Here is a 20,414-nt window from a genome sequence, read left to right on the forward strand (position 1 = left end):
GACTTAAGGAGTGGGTATTACCAGATCCCGATGAGTGAGGGCGATAAAGAGAAGACAGCCTTTATCTGCCCGCTGGGGTTCTTCCAGTTCGACTGAATGCCCCAGGGCATAGCAGGGGCTGCAGCTACATTCCAGAGGCTCATGGAGAGGACTGTGGGGGATATAAATCTGTTGGAGGTGCTGGTGTACCTGGACGATTTGATAGTGTTTGGATCGACTTTGGAGGAACATGAAGAGCGGCTGTTAAAGTTATTAAGCCGGCTTAAGGAGGAAGGACTGAAGCTTTCCCTGGACAAATGCCAGTTCTGCAAGTCGTCGGTCAGCTACGTTGGCCATATCATTTCGCAAGAGGGACTGGCTACTGATCCAGCCAAGATAGAGGCCGTGACCACCTGGCCAAGACCACAGAAAGGGAGCGCTCTGCGCTCATTTTTGGAGTTCTGTGGGTATTACCGCCAGTTCGTGAAAGGGTACGCCAGAATGTGTCACCCGTTGACTCAGCTGTTGTGTGGCTATCCCCCAGTGGGAAAGAAAAGGAAGGGGAACGGGTGACAAGACGCTGGAGGATACTGGAACCCAGCGGAACCTTTTGGTTCGAGATGGGATGATCGATGTGAAGAGGCATTCCGATCTTTGAAAAGGGCACTGACCCAGGCCCCGGTGTTGGCTTTTGCCAATTCCCAGAAGCCATATGTGCTGCACACGGATGCCAGCCGAGAGGGTCTGGAGGCTATTCTGTACCAGGAGCATGGCAAAGCATTGAGACTGGTAGCCTTTGTCAGCCGAAGCTTGTCACCCTCTGAGAGAAACTATCCCATTCACAAATTGGAGTTCCTGGCGCTGAAGTGGGCAGTGGTGGACAAGTTAAGCGATTACCCGTACGGAGCCAAGTTTGAGGTGGGAACAGATAATAATCCTCTCACTTATATTCTGACTTTGGCTAAGCTGGATGCCACAGGACATCAGTGGCTGGCGGCCTTGTCGGTATATGATTTCAGCCTGAAGTACCGCCCAGGAAGCAAGAATGTCGATGCGGCTGCTTTGTCACGTCAGGAGCCGGGGGAACAGGAGAAGGACGAGGAGTGGGAGAGTGTCCCTGCCCCTGGAGTGAAGGCTATGTGTTAGTTTGCTATCACGGTGAAGGCCGAGGGAAGAGGAAGGCTGGAGCGAGCCATGAACCATTTGGGAGTTTTTGACGACGCCATGTCCCTAGCTTACTGTGACCTGACCGCAATGCGGACTAAACAGTTGCTGGAACTGAGTCCGGGGGAAGTGACAGCTGCTCAGCAGAATGACCCGGGTCTTGGCTCTGTGTGGAGAGCGGTAGAGAAGGGGGATGTATTCCATAACGGTATCTGGTGTGAGTTTGATATTGTGTGTGTACGCGCGGCATAAACTTGATTCTCACAGCACCTGCGTGTACGGGAGGTGGGGTTGGTGAGTGGCTGGATTTCCTTTTCCCCGAGGCATATACCAGCCTATTGGGTAAGTGTTACATTTGTCACTTAAACTAATTTCCTATCAACTCATGCTGATGCTTCCTGTTTAGATAAATGTTCTGTTGAGGGTGAAGTACTAGTATTGAGGATTAGTAAATGAAGGGAAAAGATCAGCAATAAACATGTCATTTTGAGGTCAAAAGGCTATAAGCAGGAACTTGCTGTAGATGCTGGTGCTGGAGTCCTACCTGTTGAATGATTATGTATTGGGTAAGGGGTGGGGGGGTTGGTCAAGTGTAATATGCTGGATTCTAATGAATTGAGATGCATTGGGATTATTATATTTTGGCCCAATTTTGCAGCTGCCCTAATCAGCAGGCTTAGTGGGCTGAGTAGTTTTCTCTGGTTTCTATTAATGCTCACATTTTCAGCTTTTGTGCTCCATAAGCTGCTGATTTTGGAACTCTTAGTAAGGAAAAGAATAGGGATACAGTAACTAGCCACTTCATTACGTACAGGTGTGGAACCTAGTGTGATCTGCTGTACACCATTAACTTCAAGGATTGATGTGTTGTGCATTTAGAAACGTTCTTCTGTGCACCACTTTTGTAACTCGTTTGAGTTACTTTTGCGTTCATTTATTTAGAGATAGCAAGCCCCAACAACCCCAATTTAGCCCTAACCTCATCATGGGTTTACAATGACCAATTAACCTGTAAGGGTTAGGACTGTAGGAGCACCCAGAGGAAACCCACATGTTCCACGGGGTGGGGGGGAGGGTGGAGATATACAGAGGTTACAGAGGATGCCGGAATTGAACTTTGAACTCTGACACAAGTTGTGGTGGCTTCCTGTCAGCTTGAACTATTCTGGCCATTCTCCCTTGTCCTCTCTCATCAACAAAGCTTTTTTACCGCTCATTGGATTTTTTGGGAGATTGTGTGCATGAAAATTGCAAGAGATCAGTTTCTAAGATACTCATACCACCCTGTCTGGCACCAACAATAATTCTACATTCAAAGTGATTCAGATCACATTTCTACACTATTCTTATGTATGGCCTGAACAACAACTGAACCTCTTGACCATGTCTGTGCATGTTTGACTGATTAGATATTTGTATTAATGAGTAGGTGTACAGGTGTACCTAATAAAGTGGCCACTTAAGTGTATGTTTATATTTTTTTGCAGAAATATATTGAAAGCTGCCCAATAGAATAGGCAGCAATCATTTCACAATGGAGGAAATTTCCTTTCAATATAACATCAAGTTTAGAGGATAGAAAATGGTTAAAAATGCATTTGAATGTGTAAATAGTTGAAATAATTCTCTGCATTGTTTCTTAGTTTTTTAGTTTTTCTAGTTTTTTACTGCGTAAATAATTTGGATTTGGCAACAAGTGAGTATAAAAATATGCAACAGATATTTAAAAAAAATCTCTGAGAAACATGAGAAAACACAATTGAGAGTTAAGTGACTATTTTTGAAGGAAGTGTAACCTGATACATTTGGGTAAGAAAAGTAGGAAGATCACTTGCGTTTTGGATAATACGCAAAACTGAGGAACAAAGGAAATGTAGGAGACAGGTAAGCAAGTCACTTGCAAAATGAGGGCAAAGTACTGGGACTTATTTCGAGAGGTATTATGTTTAGATCTGTTGAACTTATGTTAACTATTTAAAAGGACTGAATCAAACTGCATTCATGTTGATTTACAAACAGCATAAAAATGAAGGACTACAGATATATCAAGAATAATGAGGCTAGTGGCTCTTTTCGGTGAACGACTTAAATTTCTGTAGCGTAATCTCATTACACAGGATAGGTTTGGCGAGAATAATTCTGTAATTGGAGGTTTTAAACCTTTGGGCCTGATGTCTGTCTAGTTAAGGTTAGTGGGAAAATGAAGCAATATCTTTATCTGGTAAATGAAAGAAAGTGAAACTTGGACTGCAGCAAAGAGTTTGGATGCTTTAGGAAAAGGGAGCAAGTAAAGATGAAAATAGGCATGGCAAAGCCGAAATGTGTGGGTTCTCTTACACTTCTTAAACCACATAACTAGTTTCCATGAATGTGATGTATAGATCTCATTAATATTCATAGTCCTGATGAAGTAAATATCTCTGCAAGAGCCTCCATAATTTCTTCCTTGGATTCCCATAAGGCCCACAGATGGACTTGGAGGTTATGGGATCTGCCCTTCCTAATGTGTTTCAAGGCTTCAAATACCTATTTTCCCATAATATACACATGATCCATGACCTCACTACTTACTGCACTTATTTCTTTGGCATTTAAAATATTCTCCTTAGTAAGCACAGTAGAATACATACTTCTTTAAGGTCACCCTTCAGCCTCCAACGCACCCAGGGAATAAGGCCCCAGTAACATCCTTGTGATTTTTTTTTTGCACCATGTTCAGCTTCTACATTTGTCGTTATATTCAGTCCCAATTCAGAATCAAATTTTGTGTACAAGTTGAACCAGGCTTTCTCAGAGGAGTGAATTTTTGAATGCCATACTTTTCTGACTTTCAAGTCAGAAGTCCTGCAAGTCCAGGGAGATCCTTTACCCGAAACATCACAGTGTGCAGTAAATATGAACATTTTTGTTTGGTATATAATAATTGAAGTAATACACAAATTAGATAATAAATTCCCAATCTTGGAAAAGCAATCTGGAAGCCACTGTATTGATGCTCAGATCTGTTCTTTCCTCGCTCACTGTATGACAGGAGAGCATTTTCTCAGGAATGAGTCTTTATTTGTTGAATGCGTTTCTACTAAAATAGTTCCATCGAGAATCAAGATGGTACCAATGAGCCATGGTGACGTTCTGTGGACTGCTTACAAAATTTCCAAAAATACCTCTTTTGAATTGCCGTCACTGCAATCTGCAACATGTAATTCCCCTTTAAACAACGTACTTTTGAATTGACATGATGAACTACAGATTTCGCAATCTTCTGAACGTCTCCATGGACTTGATTCTCAAGCAACCAGGTACGGCACCTTTAAGGATGAAGGTTCATCGCCATGCCCAGAAGAGAGGCAGGTGAGGGGTACTCCAATCCAGGCTGAAACAGGGGAATGAGATCCTCTCTACACAACATCTTGTCAGCAAATCTGCTGTCTCTGGAGAACAAGTTTGAGGACCCAAGGACAAAATTGCTGTATTGAAGGGAACTGAGAAATGTTGTGTTCCGTGTTTTACCGAGACATGGCTCACTCCCAGCTTGCCAGATTTGGCGATCAGACCTGAAGGCTTCTCGATACACAGGATGCACCAAACTGCTGATTTGGAAAAGGCAGAAGGTGGGGTTTGTTTCATGATAAACTCTCTGTAGTGCTCCAATGTGGTGGTTTTGTCATACTTGTGTTCAGCCATTTTATTTACCAAGCAAGCTTTCCTCCATGATCTTGACTCCAGTTTACATATCTCTGTCGGCCAACTATAAACAGGCATTTGAGATGCTGCATGTTGCTGGCATCAAACAAGAAACAGTCCACCCTGACACATTTCAAATAATTGTCAGGGACTTCAGCCAGGATTGTTTGAAGAAATCACTGCTCAGTTACCATCAGCACATTACCTGTGACACCAGCAGTCCCAACACATTAGACCTCTGCTGTACTATGAGAAGGAATGCCTTCTGTTTCATGCCCAGACCATATTTCAGGAAACCTTGCCTGTCCTTCTCTTATCTACATTCAGGCAGAGGCTAAAGAGTAAGGCTCCAGAGATAAGGACAACAAAGAGGTGGTTGTGGGAGGCAGAGGAGCAGGTATGGGATTACTAAGAGTTGGTGGGCTGTGCTGTGTTCAAGGACTCATCAGTGGATCTGAATGAATAGTCCATGGTTGTCATAGACTTTATAAAAACAGTCCCCATAAAATCATTCAGAGTCTTCCCCAACCAGAAGCCCTGTATTCACCAGGAGATCTATAACCTTCTGAGGGCCAGATCAAAGGTACAGGTATCCCCCGTTATCCGAAGGCAGAGCGTTCCTATGAAACCGTTTGTAAGCCAAAATGTCGTAAAGCGAAGAAGCAATTACCATTAATTTATGGGAAAAATTTTTGAATGATCCCAGATCCAAAAAGTAACCTACCAAATCACACCAAATAACACATAAAACCTAAAATAACACTAACATATAGTAAAAGCAGGAATGATATGATAAATATACAGCCTATATAAAGTAGAAATATTGTATTACGGTGTAGCTTCACTTGTCAAAATTGGGAGGACAGTGAGCCAAAATCGATTTGGAGAAAAAAAATTGGCACATACACGCATGCGCACACAACTGCCTGCACAAGGCTTCATGGTCATGGTAGTCTTTCTTGGGGTAAACACACGTATAAAGCGGGAATTTTTTTTCGTAAAAGCGAAAATCCTCTTTGGTAAGTGAAAACAGGTAGGTCTTTTGTAACAGCGAGCTGTCATAAAGCAAACGTTCAAAAAATGGGGACCACCTGTATTCAGGTCTGGTGACCAAGTAAGCCATCTCACTGGCAAATGGCAATTCCAGACAAAACTTAAATCAATGAAGGAGCCTCAACAGTTATGGCAGGGCTTGAATGCTATTACCTCTTACAAAATAAAATCAAATAACACAAATGAAAACAGAATTTCACTTCCAGATGAGCTCAGTGCCATCTATGCTTGCTTTGTTCATCAAAATATGGAGGAACCTTCATGAACTCCCACAGCCCCCGATGACTCTGTGATTTCAGTTTCTAAGGTCAATGTGAGAGCATCTTTCAGGAGGTCAAACACACAGAAAACATCTGACCCAGATGGGGTATCTGACCAAGTACTAAAGACCTGTGCTGATCAACTGGCTGGAATGTTCATCGATATCTTTAATCTTTTGCTTCAGCAGTCTGAGGTACCCACCTGATTCAAGTAGGCCTCAATCATGCTGGTGCCTGAGAAGAACATGGTAACCTATCTCAATGTCTATCATCCAATAGCACTTGCATCCACTGTGATGAAGTGTTTTGAGGGGTTGGTAATGAAACATATCAACCCCTGACTGAGAGGTGACTTGGATCCACTCTATTTTGCCTACGTCACAACAGGCAATAGCAGATGCATTTCATTGGCTCTTCACTCAACCCTGGAACATCTGGACAGCGAAGATGCATACATCTGGATGCTCTTTATTGATTACAGCTTTGTATTCAAAACTATAGTCCCCTCAAAACTAATCAATAATCAGTGAGCTTCAACACCTTGGCCTCAATACTTCCTTGTCCAATTGGATGCTTGACTTTCTCAATTTCAAACCCCAGCTATTTTGGACTGACGACAACATTTTCCAAGTTTGAGGGGTGGAGCTACAACCGCACTTAACAGTGACTCCTTCGAGCTCATCTGCTGCAACAGCTTAATTTTTACCTTTGATGAATCTATTTTTCCTTTCCAGGGTAGATGAGGTTCTGTTGGAGACCCTGACCTGGAATTACACTTAGGCTTCAGTTCTTTATGGTGGTGGGACCTGCTCCTGGTGGCTCATGACCGGCCACTTTTTGAATTCGCAAGAATACCGCCCAGAAGATGAGCGCACCTTTGGGGTTCCAAGGCTCCGTGGCCCTGAGGACAGGCTGATTTTATGCCAGTGCTGCTGATTGAAGTGTCATGGGAGAAAGCAGAACATCGGGAGTAGTGGATCAGCTGTTGGAGGCTCTGTACTTGGCAAAACTGCCTCTGCCTTTGCCTCTGCTATTGCTTTGTGGGTGGAGGATGTTGATTTTTTTGCGGAAGTGGGTGGGGGTGGGAGGATGGTTGTTGGTTTGCTGCTGTTTATGCGTGTGGGGGGGGCTTTGTGGTTCTGCCGTTTTTACTGTTATCATTCTTTGGGGCCTTCTGTTTTCATGGATGTCTGCGAAGAACAGGAATTTCAGAATGTACATTGCATACATTTCTCTGATATTAAATGGAACTATTGAACAATCTCCATCAGCACAGGTGAACCACAAGGCTGTGTACTTAGCCGCTGCTCTACTCACTTTACACGTGACTGTGTGGCTAAGCACGCTTCAATGCCATATTTAAGTTTACTGATGACGCCACTGTCGTTGACCGAATCAAAGGTGGTGACGAATCAGCAGATAGGAAGGAGGTTGAAAATCTGGCTGAGTGATGCCACAACAACCATCTCTCACTCAATGTCAGCAAGACTGAGGAACTGACCAGGAGGAGGAAACCAGAGGTCCATATGCTAGTCCCATCGGTGATCAGAGGTGGAGAGGATCAGGAACTTTAAATTCCTCGTCGTATCATTTCAGAGTAAGTGCAGTTATGAAGAAAGCACAGCAGTGCCTCTACTTTCTAGTGGGTACTGCCCAGTTCCTCACAGGTAAAGTCCTCACCTCCGTAGAGTAGATCTATATGGAGCACCGTCACAGGAATGCAACATCCATCATCAGATGGACAAGATGGCGGTGCGACGCAGTTTGCAGCGGCCACTCTGGAGTTGATATCTGTTACTTGTTAAGCGGGTGCCGTGCCCAATCCTAATCTGATGAAAAACGGACATGGGAGCACGGAGGAACATCTGGAAATCTCCAGGAAGGCTTTCTTTGTTGCTGCTGCTGTTGTGAGGTCTGGGTCTCTGCTGAGAGAACAGGCCCCCAGTCCTCGGGGTCGCAAACATTTGGATTGGGGATTGACAAACATTATGTGGATTTTCTGGTGTAGTCTATTTTGTCGTGTGCTTTGTTGATAACATTCTGGAGGAACATTGTCTCATTTTTTAACTGCATTGCATTTGTGGTTTTTAAATGACAATAAACTGAATCTGAATCTTGCCTGCCCATTGCCTGCCTCTGGCGCTCCTCCCTCTTTTTCTTCCTTCTGTGGCCTTCTGTCGTCTCCTATTAGATTCCCCCTTCCCTAGGCCCATATCCATAGAACACTACGGCACAGTACGGGCCCTTCAGCCTTCCATATTGTGCTGACCCATATAATCCTTTAAAAAAGTGCTAAACCCACACTACCCCATAACCCTCCATTTTTCTTTCATCCATGTGCCTGTCCAAGAGGCTCTTAAGTACCCCTAATGTTTTAGCCTCCACTACCATCCCTGGCAAGTCATTCCAAGCACTCACAACCCTCTATGTAAAAAAAAAACTTACCCCTGATGTCTCCCCTAAACTTTCCTCCCTTAATTTTGTACCTATGCCCTCTGGTGTTTGCTATTGGTGCCCTGGGAAACAGGTACTGACTATCCACTCTATCTATGCCTCTCATAGGCCTCTATCAAGTCCCCACTCATTCTTCTATGCTCCAAAGAGAAAAGTCCCAGCTCTGCTAACCTTGCTTCATATGACTTGTTCTGCAAACCAGGCAACATCCTGGTAAATCTCCTCTGAACCCTCTCCATAGCTTCCACATCCTTCCTATAATGAGGTGACCAGAATTGAGCACAATACTCTAAGTGTACTCTGTACTGTAATCTCTTTCACCAATCTATTTCCCAGCTCTTTAATTCACTCCTCTCCCTCTTGGTTTCATACTTCACCTTGTGTTTCTCCCACCCCTCCACCTTTTAAATCTATTCTTTATCTTTTTTTCTCCAGTTCGGTTGAAGGGTCTCAGCCTGAAAAGTCAAATGTATTCATTTCCGTAGATGCTGCCTGGCATGCTGAGTTCCTTCAGCATTTTATGTATGTTGCTTGGATTTCCAGTAAATTTTCATTTGCAAATTTTCTCTTGTTGAAACATTCTCTGTTGATGCGTTGCAAGAACTTTCAGTTTTAACATGTCCAGTTTTTTCAGTCATTTCTTAAAGCTATACGAAATGAGGGGTTCCTAACCTTTTTCATCCCAAGGACCAATGCCATTAAGCAAGGGTTCCATGGAACACAGCTTGGGAACCCCTGTATTAAGTGGATGGCGGGAGAATTGTGTAAAGAAATCAGCAATGATTAAATGGCAGAGCATTCTTGATGGGCCAAATAGCCTAACTTTGCTGCACTATTTTGTGATCTTATACCACAGTACAATTAATTATCTTCTACCAGCAGGAAATGGTTGCTGTATCTTGGATTGGGGGGGGGGGGGGGGAGGCATTGGTATTAGGAGAATGTTCCCACAGGGATATTGAGTAATTGGCAAATAACAATATTCAGAGGAGGCGTATTGTGTGTGCAAAGGAGCCTCAGGAATCCTTGACAGGAGATTGTCAGGGAGGGCTAGAAAGCCTGTTGGAGGGGATCCTGCTGTGCAAGCAAATGAAGGCAGTAGACATGATGCAGTAGTAAGCAGCAAACTGAGAGATGGCAGAGGTCAACAACCTGCCAGGTGAGAGGGGCACAAATGAGGTTTCAAAAGTAAACAGTTTGGGCGCACAGGAAAGACACTGGAAATCACTGATCTCAGTCAGTACAATGAGTGCTGGCCCTATAGGTATCATGGTTTCAGTATGAAAGGATCTATTGAAACCTGTGACTAAATACAATGTGGTTTTTCACACTTGTGATGTTGAGACTCTCACGACAGACAGATATGTGCTGCACGATTGTTGATGGCATTTAGGGGAAGTTCTATCATAAAGAAATTGCTGGGGGGGGAATGAAAATCTCACTGAAAAATGTTGGGTTAGATTATCCGCAGAGTACTAAGAAATCCAGGACTATATAATAAAGTGCTTTACTCAGGGTAAAGCAAATGGTGACAATCTGCGGCTTTTGTAGTAATGCAAATGCATCTGTAGCCCAAAGAATTTCCTTATCCCAGTTATGTTTGATGGCTTATCTCCAATGCAGGTGGAAAATCTTCTGGTCAGTCACCAAGGCACCATTAAGCTTTGTGATTTTGGCAGTGCCACAAGCATAGCGCACTATCCAGACTACTCCTGGACGGCACATAGGAGAGCAATGGTGGAAGAAGAGGTATGATGCTTTCTTTTGTGTTAAATATTGAAATCACTGACTACACAGTGCTGCTGTGAGACAGACAATGATGTCCTTCAGCTCCGAAGCAGGCCCTTTGCCCAGTGAGTCAATGCCAATCTTAAAGCACCATCGACACTAATCTCACAAAATTTTCTTCATTTTCTAATCAGCTTCCTCAGAATTTTCCACTCAGCTAAACACTATGGACAATTTTCAGTAGTCATTTAACCTACTAGTCCATTTATCTTTGGGATACGGAACGAAAACTGGAGAAATCCACATTTTCCATAAGGAGAAAGTGCCAGCTCAACACAAACATCACAAGAGGATAAGATTGAAGATTACATTCAAAATAGAACCTTAATCCAATTTCAGTTGGTCTTTTTTCACATTATTTGGTGATATTTCTAAAGTTAATGCTTTTGGTTCTGTTATTTTGCTTCCACCTCCTTCCCCCACTAAAGTTTAAGCTTATCTTTGTTCTTATTTCACCCTTTTGACAGTGAGATCCATTTTTTCACTGCCTACAATTGTTGCAATTATGAGTGTATCTAACCAAGGGATAACTAACTCTTTAGACAACCTGCTGTAGGTTTCTATGCCAGTATTCCAGAAATCTCTTCAGAAGTTTTTCAGTTTTATTTGTTTGAAGTATTCCGGTTGATATCACTGGTTGCCTTTTGGTTAATACTTAATTTTCTGCTTGGGTTTTTTCATTCCTTTTCTGTAAGTATTGGGAGGACATTGTAAAAGTTCTATTCCACAATGGAATAAAATATACTGCACTTCCATCTTGAATGATTGAGTAAAGATATTCTTTGCATTTCTTTGATAATCCAGGTTACAAGAAATACAACACCAATGTACAGGACACCAGAGATAATAGACCTTTATTCCAATTATCCAATCAATGAAAAACAAGATATTTGGGTATGTATCCAATACAGAACAGCCCAAATGGAGACTAACTTTACTTCTATGGTTTGAAGTTATTTTAAGATACCTTAACCAAATTTCCACTTTATTGTTTTTATTTTGCTCTCAGTTTTCTGAGTAAAGAGTTGTTATCTAAATAACTAGCTTGTTTACTTCATCCTGTTGTAATAGTTAAGTTAGCATTTCTGTATATCTGACTCTACCAATAAATTGAAAACTGTGGTCCTGAAGTGTCTTTTGGGAGGAATGGAATTTTTTAAATTTTAATTTTGAATGTTGTCTCAATGGATCCAAATATTACCATAAAAAATCTAAAACGTTCTCAGGGTATGTGACAGAAATAAAACACCACTAGCAGAAGGTAATCATTTTTTGTCCTTGTGTTAGCACCCTGAGTGTCTGGTGAAAGCCTTTCTGTAGTCAAAATGTTCTGGTGCTTATTACACTTGGTTGATGACTTTTGTTCCCCTGAGGTGTTAGTTCCAGATATACTAACATATACTTTATTGTCACCAGCAGTCAATGTGCAAACTTGTTTTGTTGTTGTGATTGCCACTGTCCTGTCTGGTCAGACTCCAGTTCATTACCAGAATTACTGAGCTTAGAGAAGCCAATCAGAATACAAGATTAATACTTGATCCACTCCTTACAAGAAAGAGCTAATATCTTAGGCCAATGACTTCTCATCAGAGCTTACAAAGACAGATGAAAACAAGATATTTAGGGGAGGGAGTTAAATATCATTCCGGGGCGCCTAGGTACAATTTGAGTACCAGCAGTACTCTCAATGGATACGATTAAATATTCCCGTTTCTGTCTGATACAACTAAAAAGCACAGCTGCTTCCAAGGTCAGTATAGTCATCAAAGATGTCTTAATGCATTTAAACGAATTATCGCTGCTTAAAACGGACAGAAGCAGCACCGAAAATCTGCAGATGCTGGAAATTCAAGCAATGCACACAAAATGCTGGTGGAACGCAACAGGCCAGGCAGCATCTATAGGAAGAAGCACTGTTGACTTTTTGGGCCGAGACCCTTTGTCAGGACTGACCACAGGAGTTTTCTGAGGTCATTTTGGGAGCAGTTTACATTCCACCTCAGGCCAATGTCAAGCAGGCTTTAGATGATCTGAGTAATGGGATCAATATGCACGAAACAGCAGACCCTAACACCTTCACCCATCGTTTTGGGAGATTTTAGGCCAGTTGTGAAAAGATCACTAAGCAATTACCATCAACAGATCAATTACAATACCAGAGGAAACAACACATTGGACCATTGTTACACCACCATCAATAATACCTACCGTGCTATTCCACATCCTCACTTCGGGAAGTCTGATCACCTAGCTGTATTTCTACTCCCTGAGCATAGGCAGATACTGAAGACTGCAGCACCAGTAGTGAGGATCAAGAAGGTATGGACGAGGGAAGCACAGGAGTGCCTACAGGACTGTTTTGAATTGGTGGACTGGACTGTACTCAGGGATTCATCTTTGAACCTGGTTCAAAGTATGCTACCGACTTCATTAAAACCTGTGTGGATGAGTGTGTGCCCACAAAGACTTACTATACATTCCCAAACCAAAAACCGTGGATGAACCAGGAGGTACATCGTCTGCTGAAGGCTAGATCTGTGGCATTCAAGGCTGGCGAACCAGGCCTGTACCAGAAAACCAGGTATGATTTGTGGATGGCTATTTCAAGGTCAAAGAGACAATTTTGAATGAGGTTGGAGGTGACATTGGATGCACAGTAACTCTGACAGGGTCTGCAAGACATTACTTCCCACAAAGCGAAACCCAATAGCATAAATCGCAGCGATGCCTCACTACCTGATGAACTAATGCCTTCTATGCACGCTTTGAAAGGGAGAACACAACTCCAGCTGTGAAGATCCCTGCTGCACCTGATGACCCTGTGATCTCTGTCTCAGAGGCCGATGTTGGGCTGTCTTTAAAGTGAGTGAACCTTCGCAAGGTGGAAGGTCCCGATGGAGTACCTGGAAAGGCTCTGAAAACCTGTGCCAACCAACTAGTGGGTGTATTCAAGGATATTTTCAACCTCTCACTGCTATGGGCGGTAGTTCCTACTTGCTTCAAAAAGGCAACAATTATACCAGTGCCTAAGAAGAATAATGTGGGCTGCCCTAATGACTATCACCCGGTAGCACTCACATCTACAGTGATGAAATGCTTTGAGAGGTTGGTTGTAACTAGACTGAACTCCTGCCTCAGCAAGGACCTGGACCCATCGCAATTTGCCTAACGCCACAATAGGTCAATGACAGATGTAATCTCAATGGCTCTCCACACAGCTTTAGACCACTTGGACAACACAAACACCTATGTCAGGATGTTGTTCATTGACTATAGCTCAGCATTTAATACCATCATTCCCACAAACCCAATTGAGAAATTGCAGAACCTAGGCCTCTGTGCCTCCCTCTTCAATTGGATCCTTGACTTCTTAACTGGAAGACCACAATCTGTGAGCATTGGTGCTAATATATCCTTCTCATTGATGACCATCACTGGTGCACCTCAGAGGTGTGTGCTTAGCCCACTGCTCTACTCTCTATATACACATGACTGTGTGGCTAGGCATAGCTCAAATGCTATCTATAAATTTGCTGACGATGCAACTATTGTTGGTAGAATCTCAGGTGGTGACAAGAGGGCATACGGGAGTGAGATATGCCAACTAGTGGAATGGTGCTGCAGCAACAACCTGGCGCTCAATATCAGTAAGACAAAAGCTGATTGTGGACTTCAGGAAGGGTAAGACGAAGGAACGCATATCAATCCTCGGAGGATCAGAGGTGGAGAGAGTGAGCAGCTTCAAGTTCCTAGGTGTCAAGATCTCTGACCTGGTCCCAACATATCGATGTAGTTATAAAGAAAGCAAGACAGCGGCTATGCTTTTTTAGGAGTTTGAAGAGATTTGGCATGTTAACAAATACACTCAAAAACTTTTATAGTTGTACTGTAGAGAGCATTCTGACAGACTGCCTACTGTCTGGTATGGAGGGGCTACCGCACAGGACCGAAAGAAGCTGCAGAAGGTTGTAAATCTAGTCAGCTCCATCTTGGGTACGAGCCTACAAAGTACCCAGGACACCTTCAGGGAGCAGTGTCTCAGAAAGGCAGTGTCTATTATTAAGGACCTCCAGCACCCAGGACATGCCCTTTTCTCACCATCAGGTAAGAGGTACAGAACTCTGAAGGCACGCACTCAGTGATTCAGGAACAGCTTCTTCCCCTCTGCCATCTGATTCCTAAAGGACATTGAATCTTTGGACACTACCTCACTTTTTAAAATAAATACATTATTTTTGTTTTTGCACATTTTAGAAAATCTATTCAATATACATAATTGATTTATTTGTTATTTTATTTATTTATTTTTCTCTGCGAGATTATGTATTGCATTGAACTGCTGCAGCTACTTCAGTGCTGCACGTCACACGCAGAATGTTTCACGTCACATTCTGGTGATAATAAACCTGATTCTGATTCTGAAGCGAAGGAGAGTGATAGTGAGAAGGAAGGAGAAATTATATTTCAAAAGTGGCAAAGAATACTGATTTTTTTTCCTCTCTCTAATTGACATACTGGTGTTTATCTAACATCTTTGTTGAAACTTTCCTTAGGCTCTGGGTTGTATTCTGTACCTGTTATGCTTTAAGCAGCATCCATTTGAAGACGGCGCTAAACTTGCAATAGTAAATGGGAAGTATTCTATTCCTGCAAATGATACAAAATACACAGTTTTTCACGACCTCATTTGTAAGTATTCAATGCAAGCTGTATGACATCGTTGTTCAATGTTCACATTAATTATGTAAGATATACTGACTGACTTCTGCACAATAAATTTTAGATTACTAATTTCACATCAGTGATCTCCAGGGTATGTTGAGGAAAGTGGTGCCATTGACATTAATGCTCTTTTACTTGCTAAGTGCCAGGAATAATTGATTCTATGACATTCACTTATTGTTTTAAGAATACAATAAAAGTAGAAGGAATACTCCTATGATCAAAATGTGATGTTTAAATGTAGAGTTTGACCTTAAAAATATAATCGCTTGACACATTTAAGAGGGGGTTTAAAAAAAAATAGAACTATATTAATTTACATGATGTTGTGGCATATCATAATTGCCGGACACAAAAGGAACAGATATAGCAAGAGTGAACAATTTTTTGATCATGCAGGAAGGTGGTGGAGAAACATGAGAAATTCAGTAGTGGATGAAAGTTTTTTTCAACATCTGGGTGAAGATGGAACAATCTGAGTTGATGGAACAAAGGTTATACAGATATCTACAGCCATGATAAGGTCACATACATGTTGGAGAAGCAACCACTCATTCTCCATCTAGGTAGCTTCCAACTTGATGGCATGAACATAGATTTCCCTAACTTCTGGCAATTTCTTTCCCCCTCCTCTTTCTTTCTTTTCCCATTCCCGCTTCTGATTCTCCTCTCACTCCTTCTCCTCACCTGCCCCTCCTCCTTCCATTTCTTCCACAGTACAATGTGCTCTCCGATCAGGTTCCTCCTTCTTCACCCATTTACCTCTTTTACCTGTCTCCTCCCAGGTCCTTACTTTATTCCCTGTCAGCTAGTTTCGTTTATCACCTGCCAGTCTGTACTCCTCCCCCTCCCCCAACCTTCTTATTTTGGTATCTTTCCTCTTCCTTTCCAGTGCTGATTAGCCTGAAATGTCAACTGTTTATTTCCCTCTACAGTTGCTGCCTGACTTGCTGTGTTCCCCCAGTATTTTGTGTGTACTGCTCAAGATTTTCAGCATCTACAGAAACTCACATTTATGGTTATGCAGACAGTCCAGATGAAGAGACCTCCACTTGAGTGTAAACTTTTGCAGAGTGACTATTCTGTGCTGTGGCTTGAGAGGCAATCATTGACAAATAAAGTTTCTGCTGTGGGACTGAAGCCATTCCCTTTGTTAAACTGAAAGAAATAATGATTTACTTGAAACCAGCCTGAATGGCAGCACATGGATAATGAATGAATTGAGTGTTGCCAGCATGCACGTGGAAGATAAGGCACAGTTATCAAAAGGATGAGAAAAAGGTCCGGAAATCTGTGGAGAATGGTTTAGAGTTGGGAAGGGTAGCAAGAGCAGACATGTGATCAGATAGATAAAGGTATGGCCACTTAACATGGGAAATCCATTTGATGTAATTATTGAGAGACATTAGTGAAGCCTAGTGTGATGACTGTAGCAAACTGGTGGAATGCAGCTGGACTATGTCAGCAGGAGTTAACACTGGTGACACTTCAGATGAAGTTTCAGAGCTCTGATGGGTGTGGTACAGTATTCAAGAAGTGAATTTTCTGAAATATGGACATAATTTTGGAGGTAACAATTTGAACTTGCTTTGCATGATTACAAAATCATGTGAAAATGTGGGGTAATTGAGCCAATATTATTATAATATTTCAGTGTGGTATGATACTTAGGTTAACTAAGTGTCATGGTTAACTAGATTTGCTTTTAGCTAAAATGTGTTTAATAATCTAAATCTGAATCACTGTATAATTGTTTATAACTATGCTGCTTTAAGTTAATGGATTATCTAAGTTTGCTGATTGAATGTTTTTTCATACTACACTGTATAGTGACAGGAGTTTGCATGAACTTTTGTCCTATTCTGGGAGTAAATAATGAAATGGAAGCTACAGGATGATGACTGGGTCATTTAGTCCCTTGAGCTATTCTGTCAGATCATGATATAGTGATACTTGAACTTCCTTACCTGCCTTTTCTTAAAACTCCTGACAAATTTAAGCCTCTTCCACTTTGTAAGCATTTCCCTCTGATGCAGAAGATGACCATTGACCTACTGAATCTATGTCAGCTCTCAGACAATTTCCATCAAGCCTATTCCACCAGTGATTTCCTTAGAAATTGCTCTCTATTGAGTACCCATTGACCCCTTGCTGATTTCCTGCCCTCCTGCACTAGAGGTAGTTTACAGCAGTCAACTAGCTACAAATCTTTAGAATTTGTGAGGAAACTGTAGCACTCAGAGAAAACCTACACAATCACAAGGAGAATGTACAAACCATGCAGACAGCATTGAAGGTCAGAATTAAAATCGGATCACTGAAGCTCTTTGGCAGCAGCGTTATCTGCTGTCCCATTGTGCTGTCTATCTTCAATATGTCCTGTTAGCTATGAATAACCTGCCATTTTCATTTGATTAGTGTTGGTGATGGTCTCTGAGCTTCTTGTTTTTCAGAAAATGGATATAGATTGGATAACCCATTCTCCCTATTGTGAACTCCATGTACCATAGATTTCCCCACTCACTCTTTCTGAATCTTTGTGACTAGCTCTTCCCCTCCATACACTTTGACCTACCTCCTAATATGCAATCATCTGCAAAACTGGATAATAACTTTCCTTTGCCAAGTCATGAGCATGTAGTCAAAGGATAAGGTGTCAGTATAGATAGAGCCTTTGAGAATTGTTATTGCTATTTGCCAATTATGCAACAACCAGTTGATCCCACATCTAAGCGAAAAGAGTTGCTTCTAATTTTGTGCATTTTTTGTTACTCTTGTGCTTTTTGTTACTTAATCTGTTAATTTTGATCATCAATCATTTTGACAATGATCATCCCAATCTGCCATGTTAGTTTTTTTGCCAAAAAATGATCACACTGTTGATAAATTGTGGATAACGGATTGATTGCTTATTTTCTCTTCTGTTTATTGCTATAGGTAATATGATAAAGATAAATCCTAAAGAGCGAATGACTATCACTGAGGTTGTGAATCAGCTGCAGGAGATTGCTGCTGCCCGAAATATTAATCTTAAATCTCCAATTACAGAAGTAAGAAATTTTTATAAAAGTTGTAAGTTGGAGACTCATTCTGGTTTAGAAACAAGCTGATGAGAATATTAATAATAGAGTACAAATGCATTGCATCATTTTATTTGTTGCGATTACTTTTTTGATGTCAAAATTGGAAAGAAGAAAGCAGCAACATTTACACTGGTGGGCTACGTTGATCCTGGCTTGCCATAAAACTGTAGTGACAATACACCTTAATGAAACCAAATTCCTGGTACTTCTGTATTATCAGTCTGCTGGCCAGGAATGGTTAAAACTGAGCTGTGCACAGTATGCACTGTTGACTGTTTTCACTTGAGCCTAGTGCAATGATCTGTGTGCCCCATTGTGTTTCTCAATTCTGTTATGTGACTGAAGCAAGATGTCTTGTTCTCAGGTACTTAAAATTGTGCAAGCTCAGTATAGTGTCTTAATGGTGCACGGTGCATGTGACTAATGTTAGTAAGAATGTTCAGCAACAGGCTCCTGTCCCGATTAAATGGCATATTCTCCCAAAGAAATGAAGGGTATCCAGGCTGTTTTCTTAATTGTTTTTCTGTTGTTCAAGCATTGTTCCAAATAAGCAGTTGCCTTTATTAACTGATGGCCCAGTTAATCAGAATCTGCTACATACGGGGATTGCAGGTGTACACAGATATAGTCCTGATGCAGCGTTTCAACACGAAACATATCCAGTTCCTTTCCTCCCACAAATGCAGCTTAACCCACGAAGTTTCTCAAGCAGACTATTTTTTGTTTCCCGGTATAAGTTTGTCCTCTCTTCTCAACTGCTGGCCCTCTACTCTGGCACTTAACCTCAGGCTTTATTAAGGGCTTCCACATCAGGCTGAGCATGCATGGATGTCCAAGATAAGCTGTCCAAACAGTTAATGGCTCACAACTGTTGGCTGTCAGTGAGCCCCTTGTGTTAATGTTCATTTTCTTTTCTCCTTTGTAGTTTAGAAACATATGTAACAAAATATTATTTTATCATAGGAAGGGATTGTTTCTGTACTTTAAAATTTTGACCAATATTCTGTTTTGCTTTATATATGTGAGGGCTATATTGTATTTTTTTTGTTAACAAGCTGTCATTTATTCATTTTGCCTTAATGTACAAATGAATGGGGAATTCAAACAGAGAGGAGGTTCATTTCCTAAAGCATTCTGATGCCTTCAGACATTGGGTTTCCTGGGAAAAGCATAATTTAAACCAGGATCAAGCCTGGGAGGCAGCTCTATCATGCAGGAAGGCCTATACTGATTCTGCTGATCTATGTTCCTGGCCATTCCCAATTCCCATTTCCCATAACCTTTGATTCAAACATTTCTCCATATCGGCCTTGAATATTTTCAAAGATACTACTTTCAATGACTCACAACTGTCCAAATAAAGACATTTCTTGACTCACTCTTAAGTGGCTCACTTTATACTTTGTAACCTCCCCCCCCCCCCCAGTCTCTCTCCTGACTGGGGGTCAAAAACAGCCTCTTGGTAACATTCTTATTAATTTGCTTTAGGAATCTTGCTTGTTTCAATGGAGGCACCTCTGGTGCTTCAGATATGCTGAGATTAATTCAGCATTAGTCATTGCGCACCTCCCCATTGCCACAGATCCTACAACAGAATCTAGTAAACTGCATTGCACCACTTCCAAAGCACAACTGGAGGTGCAGGAGACTGCAGATGCTGGAATCTGGAGCAACAAACAACCTGCTGGAGGAATTCAGTATGGCTAGCAACATACCTGTGCAGAAAAGAATGGTTGACAATTTGTTTCCCCCATGAAAGCTGCTTAACCCACTGCTTTCTTCTGCATACAATCTGTTGCTCCAAGATAGAAATGCCTGTCCTTTGTTGTTGACAAAGCATGTTATACAGATTAGGAGAATAGGCAAAGTAGTGGCAGATGAAATATAGTGCAGGAAAGTGTATGGTCAAGCACTTCGGCAGAAAGATTAAAGGTGGAGGAAATTCAGAAATCTGAGGTGCAAAGGGACTTAGGAGTACTCGTGTAGGTTTCCCTAAAGATTAACTTGCAGGTTGAGTTATAAACTATATTTGCATTTAGTTTGAGTGGACTAGAATGTAAGAGCAAGGATGTAAAGCTGAGGATTTGTAAAGCATTAGTCAGACTGCACTTGGAGTATTGTGAGCAGTTTTGGGCACCTAATCTTAGAAAATATGTGCTGATTTTGGAGAGGATTCAGAGGAGGATCACAAGAATGATCTTGAGAATGAAAAGCTTAACGTATGAAG

At 41.7% G+C, this 20,414-nt stretch overlaps 1 protein-coding gene across 4 annotated transcripts in view; it reads left to right on the plus strand.

The window, feature by feature from the left end:
• The window catches only part of gak (cyclin G associated kinase), a 143,251-nt gene that overhangs the window by 27,399 nt on the left and 95,438 nt on the right, over positions 1 to 20,414 (plus strand). For all 4 annotated transcript variants that reach the window (XM_059974607.1, XM_059974609.1, XM_059974610.1 and 1 more), the window contains exons 6-9: positions 10,218 to 10,343; positions 11,187 to 11,276; positions 14,936 to 15,071; positions 18,042 to 18,154. In XM_059974607.1, coding sequence (XP_059830590.1) covers positions 10,218 to 10,343; positions 11,187 to 11,276; positions 14,936 to 15,071; positions 18,042 to 18,154 — 465 coding nt within the window. The remainder of the gene's footprint in view (positions 1 to 10,217; positions 10,344 to 11,186; positions 11,277 to 14,935; positions 15,072 to 18,041; positions 18,155 to 20,414) is intronic.

The sequence above is a fragment of the Hypanus sabinus genome, chromosome 7 (genome assembly GCF_030144855.1).
Source record: "Hypanus sabinus isolate sHypSab1 chromosome 7, sHypSab1.hap1, whole genome shotgun sequence".
Lineage (NCBI taxonomy): Eukaryota > Metazoa > Chordata > Chondrichthyes > Myliobatiformes > Dasyatidae > Hypanus > Hypanus sabinus.